General features: G+C 44.8%; 1 protein-coding gene across 3 annotated transcripts in view; it reads left to right on the top strand.

The window, feature by feature from the left end:
- Positions 1-22,089, top strand: part of Cbp53E (Calbindin 53E) — a gene marked incomplete in the record, with an annotated part of 47,211 nt that overhangs the window by 1,918 nt on the left and 23,204 nt on the right. For all 3 annotated transcript variants that reach the window (XM_037233327.1, XM_037233328.1, XM_037233329.1), the window contains 1 exon segment: positions 17,793-17,953. In XM_037233327.1, coding sequence (XP_037089222.1) covers positions 17,794-17,953 — 160 coding nt within the window.

Here is a 22,089-nt window from a genome sequence, read left to right as displayed (position 1 = left end):
TATTGGCGTCGCGCGAGTGTTCTTCGTTGAGATAACTCACACAATCATTCGCTGAAAAATCATCCACGTCTTCTTGTTCTTCATCTGTCATGTATCACATTCTCATTCAGTCTCTATCTGTGATTCGCCCCACATATCAGAGCTGTTCATGGGCTGAATGCCCGGGTGCCGTCCAATCCAAACCACAGATTTGACATCCCTGCCAGCCAGCCGCTCTCCTTTTTTGACACAGTCCGTCCAGTCTGGCTTATGCATTCAGGCAAAACAATTCCCCTGTGCGATCTGTATGAGTTCATGACATCGCTACAGACATACGTAAAATGTAACGTAAAATGAGTATTTGTGCCAGCTAGGTTTTAGAACCGACCCATTGCTGATTTATGTTTTTTGCAGACTTTCCGATCCAATCCAGTCAAATACCTATATTGATCCCAAGACCACGTATGTATGCGATCCATCATCCCAGTCCAATTCATACATTCATCCCAAGACCTCGTATTTATCAGATCCATGATCTTTACGTGCTCATGTTATGTGTGGCTTGGAAACAAATACTATTTCACAGTAACTGGTGGCGAGGGTTATTATGCTGACGGGAATTCCTTGCCTTTTCATTTTATTTCCGACTGATCTCATCACATTGCCCCGCACTTATGGATCAGAGTGAACAAATGCTTCGTCAGTTCAAAGAAATAGCATTTCATGAGTATCATGATGAATTACATTAACTTTCTGATGGGAGCCGCAGACAGTTACTTCGAGTATGGCATATGAGGCAAACAAAGGGGCAAAGAATTAGACCCCATTAATGCACGGCAATTGTCAAATTTTCCAGAAATTTGTATTTTTCGGCTCTACATCATGTCTACAAAAGTATGCCTCGATGAGACACGAAACTTAGACTGGCGCGCTCCGTGTTTAATGCTGAGTACAACAGTATACATTCGTATAAGTTTTGAAGATACATTTATGATGTATGGTTCCGTTGCTATAACAATGCCGGCCCGTCGCGCACACTCCGCGCCATCGTCGGTTGTCGTCCTCCGCCCGCGCCGGCCGCACACCGCTGTGCGGTGTTCTTAAACAGCCGCCACTGATCGGAAACCGGTAAAGTTAGGAACGCGTCAAAACACGGGCAATGGTTACCCCAAATGCTACTAAAAACGTGGAAGCAATTGCAAAGCATACCAGAGAGGTATCCTAAAAAATCTTAGGCGGTTGGTTCGCCCCCCCCTTTCAGGGAGAGGGTTCACGTGAGTCACAGACAGAACAAGGAAGCCAGATTTAACATGTGCAGCTTGATGATTGTAAAATTCAGGTACATTCTCATTACTGCAACCTTTTTGGAAAAATTAACTGTGCCTTAACCTTCCGGTCAGACAATAAGCTTGTGTATATATACGGTCATATATATATATATATATATATATATATATATATATATATATATATATATATATGATAATTCAAAACAGTGGGCTGTGCCCAAAAATTGTCCACAAATTGTCTCCCAACACGGCAGTGCTGAAAAAAAAACATTCAGATTTCTTAAACATATTTTCCTTTTGCTGTAATACGCACAATTTCATCGAAATCGATATAGCGTGGAAGAATGCCCTAAATAGAACATTGAACAATGTGAACGCTCCAGTCTCCTTTCATGAAGGGCAGGCATTGATGCAAACATCCCATGCTCGTAGGCGCGTGGGCGCTTGTTCGACTTCTGTATGAAATAATTAACAAAGCGACGTACATGAATGACGCCACTTCAATAAAGTAGACTCCTTACCTGGATTCCAAGAGCAAAGCAATACTACACAAATAGTGGGTTCTCTTCACGAGAATGATGTATTTGATTGGCGTCATGCACAATAACAAAACCAAGGTTATGTGTCGACTAAAATAAAAAGGAGCGGAACGTCACATCATTCCATGACTTACGCCCTGTAAGATATAATAAGAAAAGCGGCCAGAAATTAATAACATAACTGATATCGCCAACGAACTATGCTCACAAATATCCTGTACGTTGCTTAATACCAAACCGTGTGACCTGCAGAGCAAAAAAGAAGCACGAAGTGACAGGCTCGCAAGATAAGAATGGAACAGCGCAAGCGCGTATGAAAAATGGCTTGCAGCAAAAAAATAAGCGCTTACCATATTGCATCAACACGCGCCCGGGTGGGGGTCCAATTGACGCACAGAATATTTTTCCAGAATGGCCTCCGAACAGTGTGGCGCAGCCGCGCCAAATTTTGCATAGCAGTAGAAAACTGAATAGCGGGTAGTTTGGTATTAAGAATTTAGATATACCTCTTAAGGTCGCTGACCTACGGTGGGTCAGTCTGAACATGGATTCTGCGAAGTGAATTTCTAGAAATTGCTCAATCTCGCGCAACAACAGAGCTCTAGACGAAGCCATAAATCTCTGAGACACTTCCTTAGGCAGCGTAACAATTAAATTAGCAAATTCTATTGGCTTGAGGTCAGTTTTGAAGGTCTGACTAAGGTCAGAGCCAGCCTGTTTTATTCTTCTAGGGTTTTCTGTATGGAGTAGTTTTTGGTGCTCATTTCGAATTGTTTTATAACAGGAACCGCATTATACATCTTCCATGCACGCACGAAAAGTCAACTTAGGTCACTGACCTAAAATGACCCAGGTCAACATTCCACTGTTGGGAACATACTGCCTAGCGTAATATTTATTGCTTATTCAAATGCAAAACTCAAAGCAGTCTTGTATGATTTCAGTGACCATGATCTTTGAAAGGCCAAATAAGGTCATTGGCCTTAAATGATCATGCGACCTTTTGCTCAGAACGGCATCTAGGTTCTTGGGCACTTTGGGGACCAACCTGCCAAGTGACCTTAGTTGACCCTATTTAACACGAAACTCGTGACCGAGGAACCTCAAACTTTGACCTGAATGAATTCAGGTACCGACCAATACGCTCTGTAAATTTAGTGCTTCTAGCTTTATTAGTTCCTGAGATATCACGGGGTCAAATTGAAATAGAACACCTTTTTGGCAATTCCAGTTCGACTGCATGCCACTTCTAACCTAAACCGATGGCACGAAACATCACGTTTTGAATGTGATCCACCCTCACTTTGCACACTTCCTGCAAACATGAGCTTCAGTGTTCATCTTGATCTGCAATGAACAAGTAAATAAAGTGAGCTAGCTCTGTTCCTAAGAACCAACTGAAGCGTAACAGACGGAAAATCACGCACGCAGCATGGACAAAGCAAATCATGCTTGCACGGTGAATTTGAAAAGCTGCCAGATGGGGACAACATGTGCCTATTTAAGATTTCACGGCCTAATATGACGATAGAACTGACACACATACGTCAAAACAAAGCAAGCTGGCTATCCTGCCAGCTTTTATTGGTGTCAAACGGAACTATCCACTTGTAGAACGGTGAGAAACCACTTGTTGGCCCCTCGTGCTTAAATGTTACAATAATCTGCCAACAGTGGCCGCACTGCGTGGCTACCTTCAACCGCACGATTGATACCAACATCGCAATGAATGTTTAGCTACGTAGTCGACTTCAGACCTGCTGCTTTTAGATTGAATGTGCTTTTCCGAAGTGGAGGTGCGCTTCATTCGGACGGCTGCGCGTAAAGGCCAGGGATGGTGACGTGTTAGATGCATAAAAACATCATTATTCCATGCTTTCAAACTGATCATAGCTTGGCACCACCCGTGGTCAGTTATTTCCTCCCACATGTTGATCACATATCATATTATCGATGGGGCTTCCGGGAAACTGCTCATTGGTTTCTGATTCGGCTCCGCTGTCGTAATTGCCAATTCAAGTTGAACATTTGATGGCCAAATGGTGGTAACAGCCAGTGCACGGAAAACGCGAAAAACGACAGCAGCAAACGGACTTAGACGTCACCCTTGAGCTCGTTGAAAGCTACCGGAATTGTTTGCTATATTTTGGCCAGTAAGTAGGCCTACCGAAGAGATCCGTATACATCAAACATTAACAAATTATTTGACAGCGAAACGCGAAACAATTTTAGCCACCACCATTACTTCGTTACAGTCGCTATAGAAAAGTATAGGATGTAGGGTACCCGTACGTCACTACATGGCACACGAATTATATATTTCCTGGATAAAAACCTGGAGACCCTTTTTAAAAGATTAGTCGGAAACATTTGATCAGAAGAATTTCTAAGATAAGCGGCCAGGCCAAGCAGGGCTTGTTACGTGGACACTAATCCCCACAATTCATTCGTCAAATTCTTGGTCACCGGCAGGATTTTGCAGAGAAAGCTTAACGAGCCATAATGCTCGGCTCGATTCCTCTAACCCTCTGACGTCACTTGACTTTAAACGTCATGTCCTATCTGGCAGTTAATTAGGCGCTCGTTATTTGGGACCGCGGAGGGTCTGCACGGGCAAATAGCGAGCGCCCAAGGCGACTGAAACCCATCCCGGTTCGGGTCGGTGGATTGGAAGGAAACGCTCCAACCAAGTGAATTATTGGAACAGACATTGGTAATGAGGCCTGTCAGTTGTGATCATAAAATAGGAATATCCTTGGCGACATAAGAGAGTTTCTTAATCACTTCTCCACAAAACGCTCACCCCAATTGCCGCCATGGCTGCTTTTTAATTTGACATCTCACATATGTTCCGTTCAAATTTGTCTGAGATCGGTCCGTTATAGATGTGTATGCGTCGTGAGAGTCTGCGGCCCCGCGGATATAGCAGGCTCCCGTTTGTCCCACGGCAACATGGTGGGGCTTGACTCAGCGAGTTGACGAAGCGGAGGCTCTTGAGAGCGCGTGCTGATATGGGTGTGTCGCTGCCGGGCTGTGCTTGGCCGTCGGGGGCGGCCGGCCATACCTAATGACATTAATGGTGCCGGTGAGATGGTGTATAAATCAGCTGTAGCGTCATCCGTGCAAACATGCATTGCAAAGAGGTTGGGATTGGCTGACTTAAGTTGCGATTAGCACATTCGTGCTTGTCAGCAAGGGAGCTTCCCTCCAGCATATGTGCAATCTTGTTTTATACGATGCGGGATACTGAGATAGCCTTTTTCTGGTTTCTGGCGTGGCTCTGGTTTCAAAATTTTGGCGTGGAGATAACATTAACATAAGAAATCTGGCAAAGCGTAAGTTCTTGCAAGAACCATAACTCCCACAGCCCAAGGAGAGTGATTCCAGTGATTCCACAATAGTTCCTCCGAAAAATGTTGCGTGCCATATGGCGTCACTTCACTACCCATCAGTGCCACCCTGGCCCTCCATTCGCCTTCAGTTAGTCGACCACCTTCATAAGCAAGGCTTACTGAGAGGCCACACCGCGTGCCTGTCACGCAGCGGCCAGATGTCAGGCGCTATCCTGCGACTGCGCTCCGGGAACGACTGCGAAACTTGGAACGCTTTCTCCGACAAAGTCATTAGTTTTGGAGTCCAGCGGAAGTGGTCTGCACCTTCCCCCTACATTTATCCTCTGTACAGGCCCATGACGGCTTAACCCGAAAACGTCTGCGGGGATACAAACATTGCTCCACTTTCGAGCTTGTGCCGAGAATAATTTCCAAACCGTTCCGGGGAGGCTCAAGAATTCTTTGAAAGCGTCTTAAACTGATCAACATTTCGCATTCTAGACATACGGGAATGCTCATTTCGGACCAACCCACTGCGTTATGAGCTCATGAGCAGTGATTTCGGCCCAGCTGGTGCTTACGTAACACAAATTATTGGCTTAGCCCAGCTATGAAAAACAAGACGCAATGGTGTGCGAATTTATACAGCGCTTCTGGTTTTACTAACTGATTGAGACTAGGTATTAATTTTGTGGATGGAATGAACGTTGGACTGTCCTACTCGTCAAGGGTGGTAGTCAGTATGAAACGTTTCAGACGTTACTGAATATTAAAAAAAGGCTTGATGGTGTTAGGTTTTCAGCCATGTAATCGTTACCGCCGAGATTTTGACCTTGGAATTGCTGGGATACTTTCTGATCGTCATGCCCTACGCTCTGCCAAGTGAATGCACCAGGGACACTAGTAAAAATACGCCCCAAAATCCCCTAAGCAGGATCGGCCAAAAAGGCCGTCTGCACAGCGCTTTTGAGAATGGCGTAAACCCTTTTTAAGGAGTAGTTTAAGAGTCTTTTGACACCGAAGAACTTACGCTTCCAATTCCCCCGTAGCAGGGTTGGCCAAAATGAACCCTGCATGCTGTTGGTGGTGCCATTCCTCCTTATGGGGAGCATCAAGGTATTTTTTGACACTACGACGGGTGTTCATTGTATGACCTACTTATGATATTCTGAGATTAAAACCCCCCGCGAATGGGGTGGTGTTTGTACACCTCACTCATCCCTGCATGTGGCCAACCGACCGTCAGAGCTGTTCAGCTCACATTTGTGTTGACAAGACATACACTCAATGGGCGCAGCATAGGGTGTATCTTGGCATTTTAAACATATAAACTGCGAGAAAAGTCATAGACTGACACAACTATCTAGCATAAGCGAACAAGACACATGAACCAGAGAGTCAAAGCAGGAGGCAGGTCAGGTCAGACACCTCAAACCATCCCTTAGAACTAGACCAGCCGGGATATGGCCATGCTGACCCCACCAAACTGCCCAGCATGAGCAAATCGACCACGCCAACCACAGGGCCATGCAGTCTTCACCACAACCGAAAATTTAGCAAAATTTCCATATCGACAAGGATAACCGCCACCAAAATTTGAATACCGTGCATGGTAATCAGAAATCAGCATCGTCATCTCGACAAAGATTATCATCACTAAAAATTTGATAAAAATGGATTGTAGCGACCTGATCACATGGAGCATCCGAACTGCGAGATCAGCTGGCAACTAAGCAGAGTGATCATCACCAAACTCGCATAGCCCACAGGAGACCTTAAACACTTCAACGAAAAAGAGCAGCTGACCTGGGTCGACAGGTTCGGACGCCCAAGAAACATGCGAAGAGCCGTACAGGATGCCGGCGACAGCGTCAATCCAGATGTATCAACTGTACCCTTATAGCAGGCAAACCACCTAAAATAGCAGTCGCTTCGCCCCCTAAACAAGCCTTTTTACCAGCTCTTGAGCCCTCTTCAGACTTCTGGGAGACTGACGGATCCCACATAAGGTTCGTTTATTGAATGCCAACACCTGCTGCATTTTTCTGAGTGCTTTTGGGCGAAGGGCAGAACGAATTAACCAGGAAGTCATTGGGACAGAACAAACAGGAGGAACGTCTTCTCCTCGTCTCCTGCAGCGCTCAGATCAGTGCCCTCCACAACTAGACCATGATGCTGTTCGTCCTAGCAAAGACATGGCATTTGCGTCCTCCAGCACGATGTCGCTCCACGCGATGTCCAAACCCGGGAACGCTTCCAGTGATTTCTCTGAAACACGTTATATTTATGGAGAACCGACCGCACCGCGGCGATATCGCATATTGCGGCCACCACGACACTCTCTCCAGGCTAGATTTTCACCTGATAGTGAAAGGGAATGTTCTGCATTTGAAGATATTTTAGCAAGCGTCAGATACAATGAAATAACCTCGCTAATAACTATTGGTATAGTTTTCAGTGGAAAAGGCTACTCTATATATACAATACATGTATTTCATAAATATGCTACTCAACACGTCATTGTTTGATTACGTTATGGCATCTCGCGCAGCAATGATTCAGAGCCATTTGACGGGCGTTATATCTTGAAACGGTGCTCACGAACGCCAGATGTGAAAATAATCCCCCCCAAAATCTGCTCATATTCGTGGACGTGTAGCCCAGACATTAGAAGGGTTTATTTCTTAAGCATGGCAGGACTGCGGACTGCACAGAATGATCTTCAACATGACTATTTCAGTTTAAAACCCTATGTAAGTGTGTGGTGGACTGCACAGAATGGTCTTCAACATGAATTTGTCAGTTCAAAACCCCATGTAAATGTCTAATAAACTGCACAGAATGGTCTTCAACATGACTTTTTTTTACTTCAAAACCACATGCAAATGTGTAACACTCTCTTTGAAGGAAGTGTTCTCCATTTCAAGGTATTAAAGGAGGCGTCAGATGTTATGAAATGCACTTGCTTATAGCAATTGGTATACTTTTAATAGGAAAAGACTACTATGCACAACGTGTTTGCTCCCTTTTTAAGCAAATGCACTACTCAATATGACATTGCTCGCTTGCGTCATGTAACGTTTGTATGCTGTTGGGGTGCTGTAAAACTAGCCGCGCGAGATTTTTAGCCTCGCACCCACAAGTACTTTGAACCCGCCGAAATGGCAGGATGGCGCTGAAAATATTCGCTAAGCCAAACACCGCTATGTGCCCGTGTTTTGTCCTTGGTCCTTTCTTATTGTGTTCTCGCATCTTCACCCGTGCCTGTGAGAACTTTCCCTGTATTCGCGTACACAGTCATCGCGTTTGTCTCAAAGAGATTGCTGCACATTTGAATGGGGTTCGAACTGATACTACCATTTTTGAGATCTTTCGGTGCACTTCACAGGGCAGTTTCGGAACATAATGTTGAGGGTAATTCAAGGTTACCCAGGCGTTCATGACGCCACGCAACGTTATTAAAATTTTGTCCCTCCGTTGGCTGTGCGGCGATCAAGACCGAAACAAAATAATGGTCGAGTCGTTCATATATTGCGTTCGTGAGCACAATGTCCAGATAATATGGCCGCCGACTGGCTCTCAATCAATGTTGTGCACGGTATGATGGCGCATTGGGAGCATCTAACAATGACGTGGTGAGCATCATATTTACTAAACAGAGATATAGTGCTGTCTAGGGCAGCGTTTTTCACTTAAAACTATGCCAGTGGTCCTAAGTGAGCTTATGTCATCACATTTGATGCTTGCATAAATATCTTCAAGTGTGGAACATTTCCATGACACTCACGGACAAATGTGGAAGAACACCACGAGAATGGACCAAACCAAGAGCACCAACGATAGTTGGCTCAGCAAACATCCGATACTGCCGCGGGCCACCTCTCGGGAGATTGAGGAACTTTAAGTGATTGCTGCCATATGAACTTTCCAGAACACAATCAAACAATGACGTATTATGGAGCACATTTACAAAACGGAGAAATTATGTTGATTATATTTGTCTTTTCCACTTTAAGACGCGCTCGGGTGGGGGTCAAATTGACCCAACCAAAGGTTTTTCTAGAAAGGTTTCCGAACGGCGCGGCGCAGCCGCGACAAATTTTGCATAGCTGTAGACAATTGAATAGCGGATCGTTTGACATCAAACATTGAGATATACCTTGTAAAGTCTTTGGCCTATGGCAGGTCAAAGTCAGGTCATGGTTTCAGCGAAGGCAATTTCTAGGGAATCGTCCAACCTGATACAATAACGGAGTGTTTGACGAAGCCATACATTTCTGAGATGCTTTCTTAGGCACCGCAAATATTGAATGAGCAAATTACGCTGACCTAAGGTCAGGCATGACGGTCAGACCAAGGTCACAACCAACTTGATTTATTACTCTAGGGCTTGCTGTGTGGAATAGTTTGTGGTGCTCATTTCAATTTTTTGACAGCAGGAACCGCATTATGCATCTTTCATTGACTTCTTAGAGGTCAGAAAAGGTCATTGACCTAAGATGACCCGGGTTGACATTTTGTTATAGGAACATGCTGCCTGGCGTAATCTTTGTCGCTTATTCAAATGCAAAACTCAAAGCAGTCTTGTACGATTTGATGTATTGTATCAAAAAAGGTCACTAGCCTTAAATGTGCTTTTGACCTTTTGCTTAGAAACAGTTGCTTAGGTTCTAGGGGCACTTTGGTGATTTACCTGGAATTTGACCTTGTTTGACCTGATTTGACCTGAAGATTATGACCTAGGAAGCTCAAACTTTGACCTAAATGAGTTCACGTACAGGTTAAGACATCCTGAAAATTTGGTGTTTCTAGCTTTCTTAGTTCTTGAGATCTCAGCGGGGGTCAAATTGACTCCCCCGTACCGAGCAAAGGGTATCTAGCCGGTCACCCGGGCGCGTGTAATAACTTGCCATTGGTTAGAAGTAAGCTTATTTCATCATATATGATGCGTGCTTCAATATCTCTGAATGTGGAACATTCCCTTGAATGGGGTTCTTGGTAACACTTTTTTAGTGCCGTCAGGGATATCCTGAATCCTTGAACAGTGTCACGTTTTTCATGACTCAATTGTGACCCTTGAGGGGCATTATAAGTCTTCTGCATGGGTTTTTTTGGATTCCATGAGATAACCTGGTAGCTACCTTTTCAATGGTCAAAAATGACTACAAAAACTCCAGGGTCAAAGCGATTACGCAACCATCTTCTTTGGAAAGTTAACACTGATCAAGGGGTAGACATCGATAAAGGTCTCCCTACATATGCTGTATTTATGATCATTGTAAGGCCTTTTAGAGAGAAATTATTTTTTATTCGCTGGAAAACACCTTGGGAAGTTAACTTTTCAAAGTTAAGGACATCTTCGGGAAGGAATCGGAAGACAAATCAAATTCGAATCTCAACAACTTCAAGGCAGAACTCGGCTTGTGACGTGTACATGGCCAAGAGCAAAAAACCATCCGGTGCTTGTAAGGAATCCAGAACACCCGGTTAAAGGCGGGTAAGTCGTTGAATAAAGCCTTTTGGGCCTCCTAAACAAAATAGGATGATAATTCGAACAATTGCTCCATCTGTGATAGAAAGACAGGATGATGTCTGGCTTCCAGCTGTGAACGCATCCCGTCACCTGCACTTTGCGGTTAGCTCAGCTGGTGGAGCCCTAGCATCCTTATCAGAGGACTTCGGTTCGAATCCCCGCAATTCCAAGAAAACTAATTTGGAGGGTAGCATTTACACGAAAGACAAAAAATCAACAATGTCATAAAAAGCATAATGGTCCAAGAACATATACTCCATTACAGGAGTCTTTAACACTGGACGACGGGCGGACAATTGCTTGACAGAAGCACGGCAAACAGACGAACACATCAGACAACGACACTAGTCCGAACAGTTACTCCAGCAGTGATGTAAAACTAATTCCTTTGGTATATGTGAATGGGAAGAGAATGCAAGTTGCATCCCATGATGTCACGTAACCTTGACCTGCTCTCGTGTTGAAACGACACTTGAGTTATGATTCCGTGACTGAATTGTTAATGATTTAGTCATGATATGAGTCTGAAGTCAACGAATCTTTCCTTTTCTTCTATTCCGGTTACATATAGGCACATACTACTGCGGTCATGAATGCTAGACGATCCTGAGGTTGTTCAAATATTTAAGCGATTTTAACAAATTTCACATGTACATAACAAATTTCAATTTCACATGTCATCGGCGGCACGATAGATGCCAGCATAACAATCCTGACCAATTTTGAGGTTATCTTTGCTAACCAGATAGGTTGCTTTCTTCCTCAAGGCGATCGTGAATTGAAAACGGCCTTGCCGGGTAAACGACAAATACGAGAGATAGGATCTTGAATACGTTGAGACGTTGTATGCTTGATGACGGTTCAACGAAACATACTGTTACACCTGGTTACGGTAATATTTGCATGAACTCATTTGCTCTTGTTATTGAGCGCATATATGCATGCAACGAGCTAGATAATGAACTCAACAATGACTCCTGCTGTGATGAAGTGACAGGGCATAATTACTACTTGAACCAGGCCTTTCGCGAAAATTGAGCAGGAGCCGGAAATCTGTTTTTCTGGCATCTATCGGACAAGGGAGTCCTTTAAGCCCTCTCATGTTGTCCCAAAAACCAAACACGATAGTCGGATAGCTTGTCATAGAATGGCGTACTTTGGGTATCACTGAACAACACTGCGTGTGACGTTTGGCAAACATAATAAAGTCACCAGAACAAAACTAGTGTATTTATATTTGTTCTATATGCGGAACGGTTAGCCGTGACAATCGAGAAAGACCATTTCACAGGTCGGAGCAGAATCCATGTGACCCGGCTTTACACCGATCATGGAGCATCAGGTTTTTGCGACCTGTGACGCGCCAAATCAGGTCATGCGGGTGAAGCCGTTGGTGTCTGTCCACGACCCCGTTATGTTATTAGGGGTCACGCACGTGCGGCAACGAAATAAATTGTGGTGGATGCCGATCTTAAATGGCATCAGCTATCGTTTAATGCTACAGAAGATTCGTTGATCCAAGCTGCCGAAGGTCAAATACTATTCCTACAAATATGTCGTCGTTTGGCGCACTTACCTAGCTTGACTTTGAGTGATCCGACCTGAGCCTAGTTCTAAGAAGCTTCGTAAAAAGCAAAACGACAACATAAAGCCAAGTTTAGAGCAGCCGTTAGTTAAAAAACATGATTATACCAATTGACAAAGCTAAGACTACAAATATTGGCTAAGAAATTAGGTGCGCTAATTCAACAAATCAATGAGCTGTTTCAAGAAGGCAGCATTGCAACGAGTATATTACTTTGTCATCGAAACATGACACTTGGAAGTCAACGAAGCTCATCGCTTCATTAATAAGATAAAGCAGCAGTGTGGTTGATAAGGCTGAGCTCAGATGATGGACTACGACAGACGATAAATTAATTCAGCGCATATTTGCTTGACGAACTGCCTTCATCCGATAACAAAGACAAAATGTGTAGCATATATGTCCAGATTCACAAAAGGTTTGCGTCACAGTTTCAGCATAAACGTAGCAAGGTATCAACAAGACAACATTCACAAGATGTAAAACACATCTGCACAGGAGTCAAAGACCAGAAATTTGTAAATCCTGGCGAAGCAATGTGAATCAATGAACCAGAGGCCAGGGTTAAACCATAACTGACAGCGTGCCTTATGATTGCGATTTCCAAAACTGACGATGAAAAACATAATTGCGGAATACTTCATACATGCTCATGGTGAAATGCATGGTTCCGTCCACTGACAGTTAACATAGCGCGTCCTTCCAGTGCTGACTCCAGGGGAGTCAGGGAAGAGGAAGGAGGAGGGGAGGCAGGGAGGGGCCAGTTACAGGCACGGTTACAGTTATTTTATTTAAGACGTATGCACGCGGTGGTTGTTCTGCGCCCAGCCGTGCAAGGTAAAAAAACCCACACACAGTACAGAGATACACACATGCGCATAGGCCCAGTTTCAGTCGATGAGTCAGCGGTTAAAACAGTCAAGAATGCCTGGCGCGAGGCGGGGCAGGCGGCCACCGCAGGCAGTCCGTTCCACGAGGTGGCGGCGCGATGCGATCATTGTCGCTGGGTGGCGCTCAGTCGGATGCGCGGCAGACGCAGCGAGACATCCGCATTCTCGACAATGTTATGATGGGTGACGTGAGAAATGCTCAGCTATTTTTTACGGGCCATCAAGTGAAATAACAAATATGAGTAGTCACCTACCACCCGCAAGGTCACACCACCTGGCTCTCGATGTACAGCCACCGACCTTATTCAAGGAAAGAAGCCATACAAGTCCCAGTGGTGTGATGAGACCTAGAATACAGCAATTTAAGAAATATTGATTCTTTTTCTATTGTTTATTATTGTGTTATATTATTTCCCTTTTCACTGCGGATCATGTGACGGTCATTTATCTTATCACCTTTCACTGTTGGACTCCCCAACCATCGCGAGAGGTCCCCTGACGTTCGCCGCCCCTGTCCCTCTTATGCAAATATGACCCTGGCTGACTCGGGACTTTTTGCCGACATAGGATCCTCTGCAAAGCATTGTCGTCTCCTGACAGACACAAGTGCCCTTGGAGATCCAACCTGCCCCCTCTCCCCGGCTAATGCAAACGGCCTTCAGTGACATTCGCGGTATCCGACCTTGCCCCTGCTTGGGAAATAGGCCCGCTGAAGCCAGACCGACACGGAGCCGACCGTTCGGTTTTAATAGTTTCCGACCCGCATCGAGGCGCCCATTGTCCCACCAGGCCACCGATCGGCGCACGCGGTCGGCTGACATGACATGTGAGGGCTGGCACTGCAGGCAAGGCCGCGGGGGTCTTAATGAAATGTGCAGCCATACAGCCTTTCGGACCTTCCAGTCGGTTCCCCTCGGAACCATAGGGGGTGTGGGGGGGGGGGCTTACCCGCCCGCCAGGGTCATCCTGCCGACATTCTGCGCGCTCGGCGGCTGCATTGTTGATAAATCTGGGGGGGGATTACGGACCGATTAAACATGGACACTCGGGCTTTCACTTAAGTTTCCACCTAGTTAATATCCATGAGCGTGGTCACCACCGAAATCACTGAAATAGCCTTTCTGAAAGGAGCCCTTTCAACTCTCACCCCGCTGGGGGTGGGGGGGGGGGGGGGGGTTGCTGGGGCCCCAGCAACTTTCAGGTAGATCGAACTATTTAAGTCGTTATTACGGCATTACGTCCATGTCTATCTCCAGCCACTCGAACTGGTGAAAAACCTAAAACACGGCCGAAAAGCCCCACACTAAAACGCCTTGATCAAAGACGATCAAAACACTCATTGACACAGAAAGGGAGCGCGGCATCTTACGGCCAGTGAACAGTGATGTCGATCTGTTTTTTTTTATTTTGCCGACGCATTAAAAACGTTTTGCAGTTCTCAAAAGCAAGACTAATTTTTTGTTAAAAATGACAGCACGAACAGTAGTGATGCATGCCAATCGGCATATTTCTGGCGTTGAACTCTTGCTTTTTTAACTTAAACTTTTGAAACCTAAGATGATTGCTCCGCATACATACTGGTTGTCTTACCTTAACTGACAGTCGTCGAAGCGCGGGACATGTCGTAAGTATTGCGTCGTTTGTGCAAGTGAGCATTGCCACATAGATTGTCTTGTCTTCCTTTTTGGCTAGAGGTGTTCCGTATTAGATAGAGGTATTCCGACATAACAGGTGGATATGAATTGGATTTTACGGTTCCTAATATGCATCACATGAAGCACGATCTGGATACAACTGAAACAATATGCACGCCGTGCGAATTACGAAATACGAATAAACGAAACCACGACCTCTCGTGGAGACCGCTTATCCACGCTACCGAGGCGTTATTTCGTAGGTTTGATGAGTTGTAAATTTGCTTCTTGAAAGTAGGCCCTTATTCCATGTACGAAATAATCGCATCATGTACTACGTTGCACATCAAACCAATGAATGGTCCGTCCTGATAGCTCAGTTTGCTGAAGCGGCTGCTTTCCGACCCATCAGCCCGTGGTGGGGCGGGCTCGAGTCGTTTTATGCGCTCGCGCTGCTGGGACTGAGATGGCCTGCGCCCGGTGACAGTGGCCGCGTTAAAGGTCAGGTGACGTCAGAGGGCAGGGCGGACCATGCAGAGCATTACGGCACATTAAACTTTCACCTCCAAATTCGGTCTTGGACCTGGAATGTCACCGTCGAATGGTGCAGCCAGGGCTCACGCAACATGTACTGCGCAACATGTGCGCTGATCCCACAAATCAATCCTTTCAAAAAGTCTGGTCAAATTCTTAAAAGCGAAAATGCAGTGCAGTTGTGACAAGCGCATTTTCTACGACATATGTGTGCTCTGGCGCGCCAGAGCACAAAACCCAAACAACATGATCTAAACAAGTATCACGACTGATGGCCGCTTTGTGGCAAGACATTTCAATTTTTTCTCAGAATTTGTTCAAATATTAAAAGATAGGCTGCAAAAATTTCAACATTATGTCTTCAGTCATGTCATACCGAAATAGTTCTCGGAAAACGTTTGAGCGTTCCGACCTTGGGTGGGTCGACTTTGATCACAGGGTGAAAAATGGAACATTTTAACTTGCAATTCATTTGGAATATATGACATTACCTCTACCCAGTGAAATGCTGTACTGGTGTTCGTTTCGTCTCCCACTTTGCGAACTGCGATAAGAAGTGTTTCCGAATATGATTGCGGTAATCCACAGTTAAAGAAGGTGAAATTGCCGTGCCTTATGTGTTGTTGATGATAATGAGCTATCTGGATTTATAAAATCTGGTATTCTGACGAAACGAAAAATTGCGCTGGAATACAGTTTATGGTTGAAAAGATCTGCAGCAGGATGAACGTGATGCTGACCCCGTCGAATTTCATACAAGCTTGGAGAAGGCTACAAAAAAGAACGGGGGTCAAAAATGACTCGTGACAAGTGATGACAATCACATGATGTCACAATGATAAGTGAGCCAAAACATCAGGAGACGCTATGAATGGCTACGAATGGAAACGTAGGCTACGCTATATGAATGGGAATATTAAGCAAGCCCATTTCAAGGGCTTTCACGACGTATTGATGGCAAATAATGGCGGTGAACACTTGATCACCCCAGCTGCCCCTCTCCATCACTTCCAAGATCATACACGTTCGCCTGCACTTGTGGATAACAGCTGTGCTATTGTTTGTCATTCCGCTGACTTTATTCCGTCGATTTTACAGCAATAGGGATTCAAACCCGGTGCTCATGTATGAACGGAAGATGCTGACCTGACCCTAACCCTGACCGTTCGGTCAGGACACTCTAATAACGCTTGAGTTGATCCCAAAACGTCCTGATCGAATATGCATGTGTCCGCATGCTAACCATCGCCAGAACTATGTAACGTAACGTAACGTAAAAGCCACTCTCAAATGTTTTGAAGGCGTCGTGCAAGTCATGTATCAATGTATCTAAACGAATCTATGTGTCTATCAATGTATCTATCAATGTATCAAGTCAATGTATCTAAACGAAACATTGGCCAACAGTTCTTACAGCTCTTCCGCAAATAATCTGCAAGCTTCAGGCTTCTTCTGTATTAGTTCCCGAACCTATTGCTTTTTCCAAACTGATGTAAGGGTTAGTTGTGTTTGCCGGAAAGCAGCCGGCCGCACGAGGCATCCCTGTCCATGTGTGCGCTACATCTCCTCGGGTGGTTCTGAAGCTGTCAATGTGTTATATAAGGCCGCCATCAATATCATAACAACTTGTGAGGTAATTCGAGGTCAGAGTCATTCCAGGCCAAGCCCAAAACAATATACTAAATGCGCTCTAAAACGCGACATGCTTTGAACCAGTCACCGGGTGTGTAATGGGTAATGGTAAGATCACTTTTAACCGAGGCCAAGTGAGGCCGTCTTCCGTACAGGCTGCAGTAGCACTTGCATCCCTATCACAGCATGCTGATATCGCAATCGTACATGAAAAGGGACGCACGGGGTTCATCTAAGGTCAATGTCATGGACTCAAGGAACGAATTCAGGTGATTGCATGACGCACCTTGGAGGTAAACCCTTACAGGACTATCACCTGACCTCTGTGCAACTTGTGCAGAGGTACGCATGGGCAGCAAAAAGCGAACTCTGACTGCGTTGTCCTGATCTGGCAGGCGAACCGTTGGATATCTTGCAAACTGATTTGGTAAAAGCTATGGATTATTCACGAAGCTGCCGCCTGGTTTTTAATTTTCTCCAGCATGTCTGGTGTAAAACCGACAGGGGCATCTCTCTGCACTCCAATTCCGCCCTCCATTCTGCGGAAGGTGGCGGGAGTAGCGAAGCTGGCGAGGGCACATTAACAGGAGCAATTTCACTGCAACATTGCGCTCGGGAGCGTCAAGTAGGGCACGTAATACAGTGGACTTGTATCGTACCTAGCGTGACCCCAAATCCACGCCGATGATAATGTTCAGTGCTGCAAGCCGAGAGGGCTGGTGAAGCCAATCTCTCCTACATGACGAGAAACGAGAATATCCGGGAGGCTGTGCAGCACCGGTCTGTTCGATGGGCCGGTATCAGTGATCTGTCCAGCAGGCGGATGACAGCTCCGTCTTCCGCAGGATGAGCGCGGACAAGGCGACGGCCAGCCCGTCCAGCAACCGGGTCAAGCTGGACAAGGCCAACAACTTCATGCGTCAGTTTCGCGACGCCGAAAGTCGCCAGCTGAAGAAGCTGACAGCCAACCAGTTCATGGAGGTGTGGAGCCACTACGACGAAGACGGTAGGTGTAGTGACGTGGTCCTCGTGCTGCTCCGACGTGGTACCAGTATGGATTGTGAATGCACTGTCCCTACACTGTTCAGACTTTCCTTGACACTCGCAGACACTGTACAGGTACTGTTCTGAGCGTGCCGGCACCGTGCCCACACTGTCCCCACAGACTGAGTTGGTCCTAAACGATCATTTTTTAAGAACCATTTCACCTTGAGTGATGTCGTATGTATTTGGGGCTTGCTAAAGAGGTGCATTTTTCCTGCAGGAAGCCGTAAATCGACCTACCTAAAAATATTTTGTTCTTTTCCATATTGTCGTTAATGTGTAGAGACGTCATTGAGAGAAACTGTTCATCCTTTGTTACACTTTTCAATTAATAATAGGTTAGACGCTTGCGGGTTGATCAGTAATGCCAGTTTTCTCTAAATCCTTCTGAACATCTCATAATTTCGGTTTAAAGTAGCCACTCCCGGGGGAAATCTTTCTGGATTTCCTGCTTACCACTACGAAAGTAAAACATTTCATTTATCTTGGTTTTTCCAACATGTATGTTCTGTAATGTTAGCAACACACTACTTTGTCAAAATTTGGTGAAATAAATGCTGCGAAAGTTTGAAGCACTCTGCTTGGACAAAAAGTATATGCGAAGAGGTGTGCGAGCACACAGTTTTTATCCCGCAAATTCCACGAAACGTTATACCATGGCTTTGATTTCTCCCTATAGGCGTTTGTCACGGCGGCTCTTTTCGAGGCGTGCTTTGGCCTTGTGAATGGGTGAATCACATGGTCTGTAATGACACATTGGTCGAAGTTTGAACCAACGCGCTTCTCGGTAACTGGCCCTTGCCGCCGCTGGGCCAATCACAAATGTTCTTTTTTATCGCACCAGCAGAGGTGGCACGGAGGTTGACATAACGACGGCGATTGCGACAACTGCACGGAAGAAGCATAGTGCTGTTACAGAACCGTAATGTGTAATGGTGTAAGGTGTAAGGTGTAATTTGGATTACAAAAGAATACAGATTGAATCCCTTTTGTGGAAAGCAATTTCTTTTGTGTCTTGGTGGTGCTGCAGTGGCACTATAAAGTGATATTATTAGACTAACCAGTCCTGATGTTTCATTCGGCTACGCGCTTGAAACAAGCTCTGAAAGTGGTACACCCCCTTGCAAAATGTCGGGATGCTACCGATCTATCAATTACATTCGTTTTCACACACTCATTACTACAATATCGCCTCAAGCTCGATAAGTAGTGCAATGTATCAAGAAAACATGCATGGTGATATTCGCGTCATTAATGCAAGTTATTGCCATCACTTGATGCGGCTTGTTTCACTATACACGTTGACTTAGTGGAATGGTTTGCCACAGTACACGGCATTGTACACACCACACGTGCGTATTGGTATTGTTTGCAATCTTCGTTTTGTTTTTTCTTGCTAAGCTGGCCACGACTGAACACGCACGTCATGTCGCTGGAACCTACGTCATCTTTGGCCATACGGTTTCATCAGTTGAGAATTTCACGAATTACAATTGTTGTCACCCGTGGTATGAGAACATGTCAGTTTTTACATCTCTCGAAAGATACAGGTTCGACTTTGCGTTGTAAAACGGCGATGAATTCGTCGTAAAAACGAATACACTGTTAGAAGATACTATTCGAAAAATTTGAAACGGAGTATAAACGGTTTAAGTTAAGAATGCATTTTTCATCAGTCACAGTTGCTGTGTTTATGATCCAATTTTCTTGCAGCGTACATGGTTCAATAGACACCATTTTCATCTAATGCACACTCATATTGTGGGTTAAAAAATAGACATTTCTAGGCGGCGCAAAGTTTAACAGAATGATTCATTTTTTACAGAATCCTAAAAATGGTGTTCTAAACATACACCTGATGAAGAAAGACTTAAGATATCAGCGCTAGGTAAAGGCATCTATCAATGCTAGTTGCCATTGACGGATTTACAAAATCACAAACGGGCGTAAATGGGGATGTCAAGTTTGGACATGCCAGGGCACTGCGTGCGTTTATTTTTTACCAGCCAGGTTTGCTTGGTAATTCAGGTAAATTTTACAAATATTTTTTCTGGCATATTTGATAATTTCTTTTGTTGATAAAGCCAACTACAGGAATGGTTTGAAATTTTTAAATGACACCAACTGAAAAGTAAATCTTACCGACATGCCATCACTGCACCATAGACTTGCATAATCAACAGCTATTACTTTCGTTCAAACATACCTATCAGAGGTGTACCTGGAGCATTAGGAATAGGAGAGGAACAGAAGTGTACCGAATGTTGAGAAGAAGACAAGCTTACTGACATATTACGGGCACTCCATCATTTTTTATCCCTTTCTTCCCTTCCCTAGAACCGACCACGCGCGCAATCACCTGTTTCTTCTACACGCTTCATAAACATGCGTGCTTTACCTAAAGCACTACTAAGACTCGAACAGGCAAATGAACGAGCATAATTTGGCCCAACTACTACCTGCCTTTCCCACTTGCCCTATGCGAACAAGCCCCTGATATTATTACAGCTCGATGTGCCGAAATATGCAAACATACAGGTTGCATAATTTGAGACTCAAAAGGTAGCCATCGTATAACAGCGTAAAACGTTCTAAATGCCACCTGATATTGCTTTAGTTGATTCTTCATACTATCCCTGAACTGTCTCTGTGACAATTTTCATTCAACGGATGTGAGCTTACACTGTGTGCGCATGCAATCATAAACGTCAACAGGAAGACGGCATAGCAGAATCGTTAGGAAATGGCGAAAAAAACATCCTGCGACTGAATTTTCCTCTCCTGCACGGAATACGGTAAAAGCGCATTCAGCACGCTGTGTTATTGCCGAGCAGTGTCTGTATGAGACGGCAACAAAATCTGACAATACCAGGCCCATACGCGGATTTGAAAAAAAAATAGTTTTCTCTTCTACTTTTCTGTTTGATGCATGCTATTTGTATATGTACTTAGGCTGCTTATAATGTGAATATTACGATGTCTGAAAATCGATGAGACCCGTCATAGATTATGCTGCCGCTCGCGTTCAACTGATGCTTGCCGAACACGTTTGTTTACGCCGGCGAACTTCCAAACAACACTTGAAGTCTCATTAATCTTCGGGATGGCGCTTTCAGACAAGAAGCGAACTTTTGCGAAAGTCCAAAAGACGGAAAACCAATAACAAAACATTCCACGAGACGTCCCAGTTTACGTGGGAATAAGACCGAGAGCATACTTGTCTTGGGACAGAAAATACACTCCGGTTAGATCATGGACAATTTTGACCAACAGCTTGTAGGCTATAGACGCGGGGCCTTTGTGGCACCTCACGACACAAGATATCCATCCGCTCTCCTGGCTGCATCACTACATAAGACTGAACACAAATTGTCCTATTAACTAGTTATCTCATAAGCACATTGCGTCATCGATGTGATATGAATTTTTCCCGACAAAAAAACATTCATAGCCTCCCAAAATGTGAAAACCACAGGATGCTTAGTGATAATTAGCTCAGCTACAAAGTACCAACTTTTCTTAATGCGGAAAGCTTACGCCACCACGGCAACCAATTAAAAAAACCGATTATACCACATCATAATTTTTCTTGTAGATCACCTGCTCCACCCGATTTTCTTTCAAGTTGAGCCTTTCATTTCGAGGCAAAAATCGATGCTCAGCGAGGCATGGTATCTGTAATGCCGTCAGATAGAACACACAGGTAGAGTTATATCCTTTCAAATATTTAAAGTTCTTACCGACGTCTCGAGTCGATGATGCTTGCAAACTATTATTCTCATAGCCACAGAAAATTACTCTTTTAGCCATCTCAAAGATCCTGAAACACCAGTTAATCGAGTAAGCAACCAACCGTTCCCACCATTGGTTGTTTACTCGATTGCGTCAATATGCTATATCCAACATGCTCACTTTGCCCTAGAGAGCAAAGTGAGCATGGTTGGAGAAAGAGAGAGAGAGAGAGAGAGAGCGAGGGAGAGAGAGAGAGAGAGAGAGAGAGAGAGAGAGAGAGAGAGAGAGAGAGAGAGAGAGAGAGAGAGAGAGAGAGAGAGAGAGAGAGAGAGAGAGAGAGAGAGAGAGAGAGAGAGAGAGAGAGAG

This window comes from Pollicipes pollicipes, unplaced genomic scaffold (genome assembly GCF_011947565.3).
Source record: "Pollicipes pollicipes isolate AB1234 unplaced genomic scaffold, Ppol_2.1 Scaffold_7231;HRSCAF=8579_pilon_pilon_pilon, whole genome shotgun sequence".
NCBI classification, from domain to species: Eukaryota; Metazoa; Arthropoda; class Thecostraca; order Pollicipedomorpha; family Pollicipedidae; genus Pollicipes; species Pollicipes pollicipes.
The sequence above is the reverse complement of the archived record's forward strand: the minus strand, read 5'-3'. Positions and strand labels throughout refer to the sequence as shown.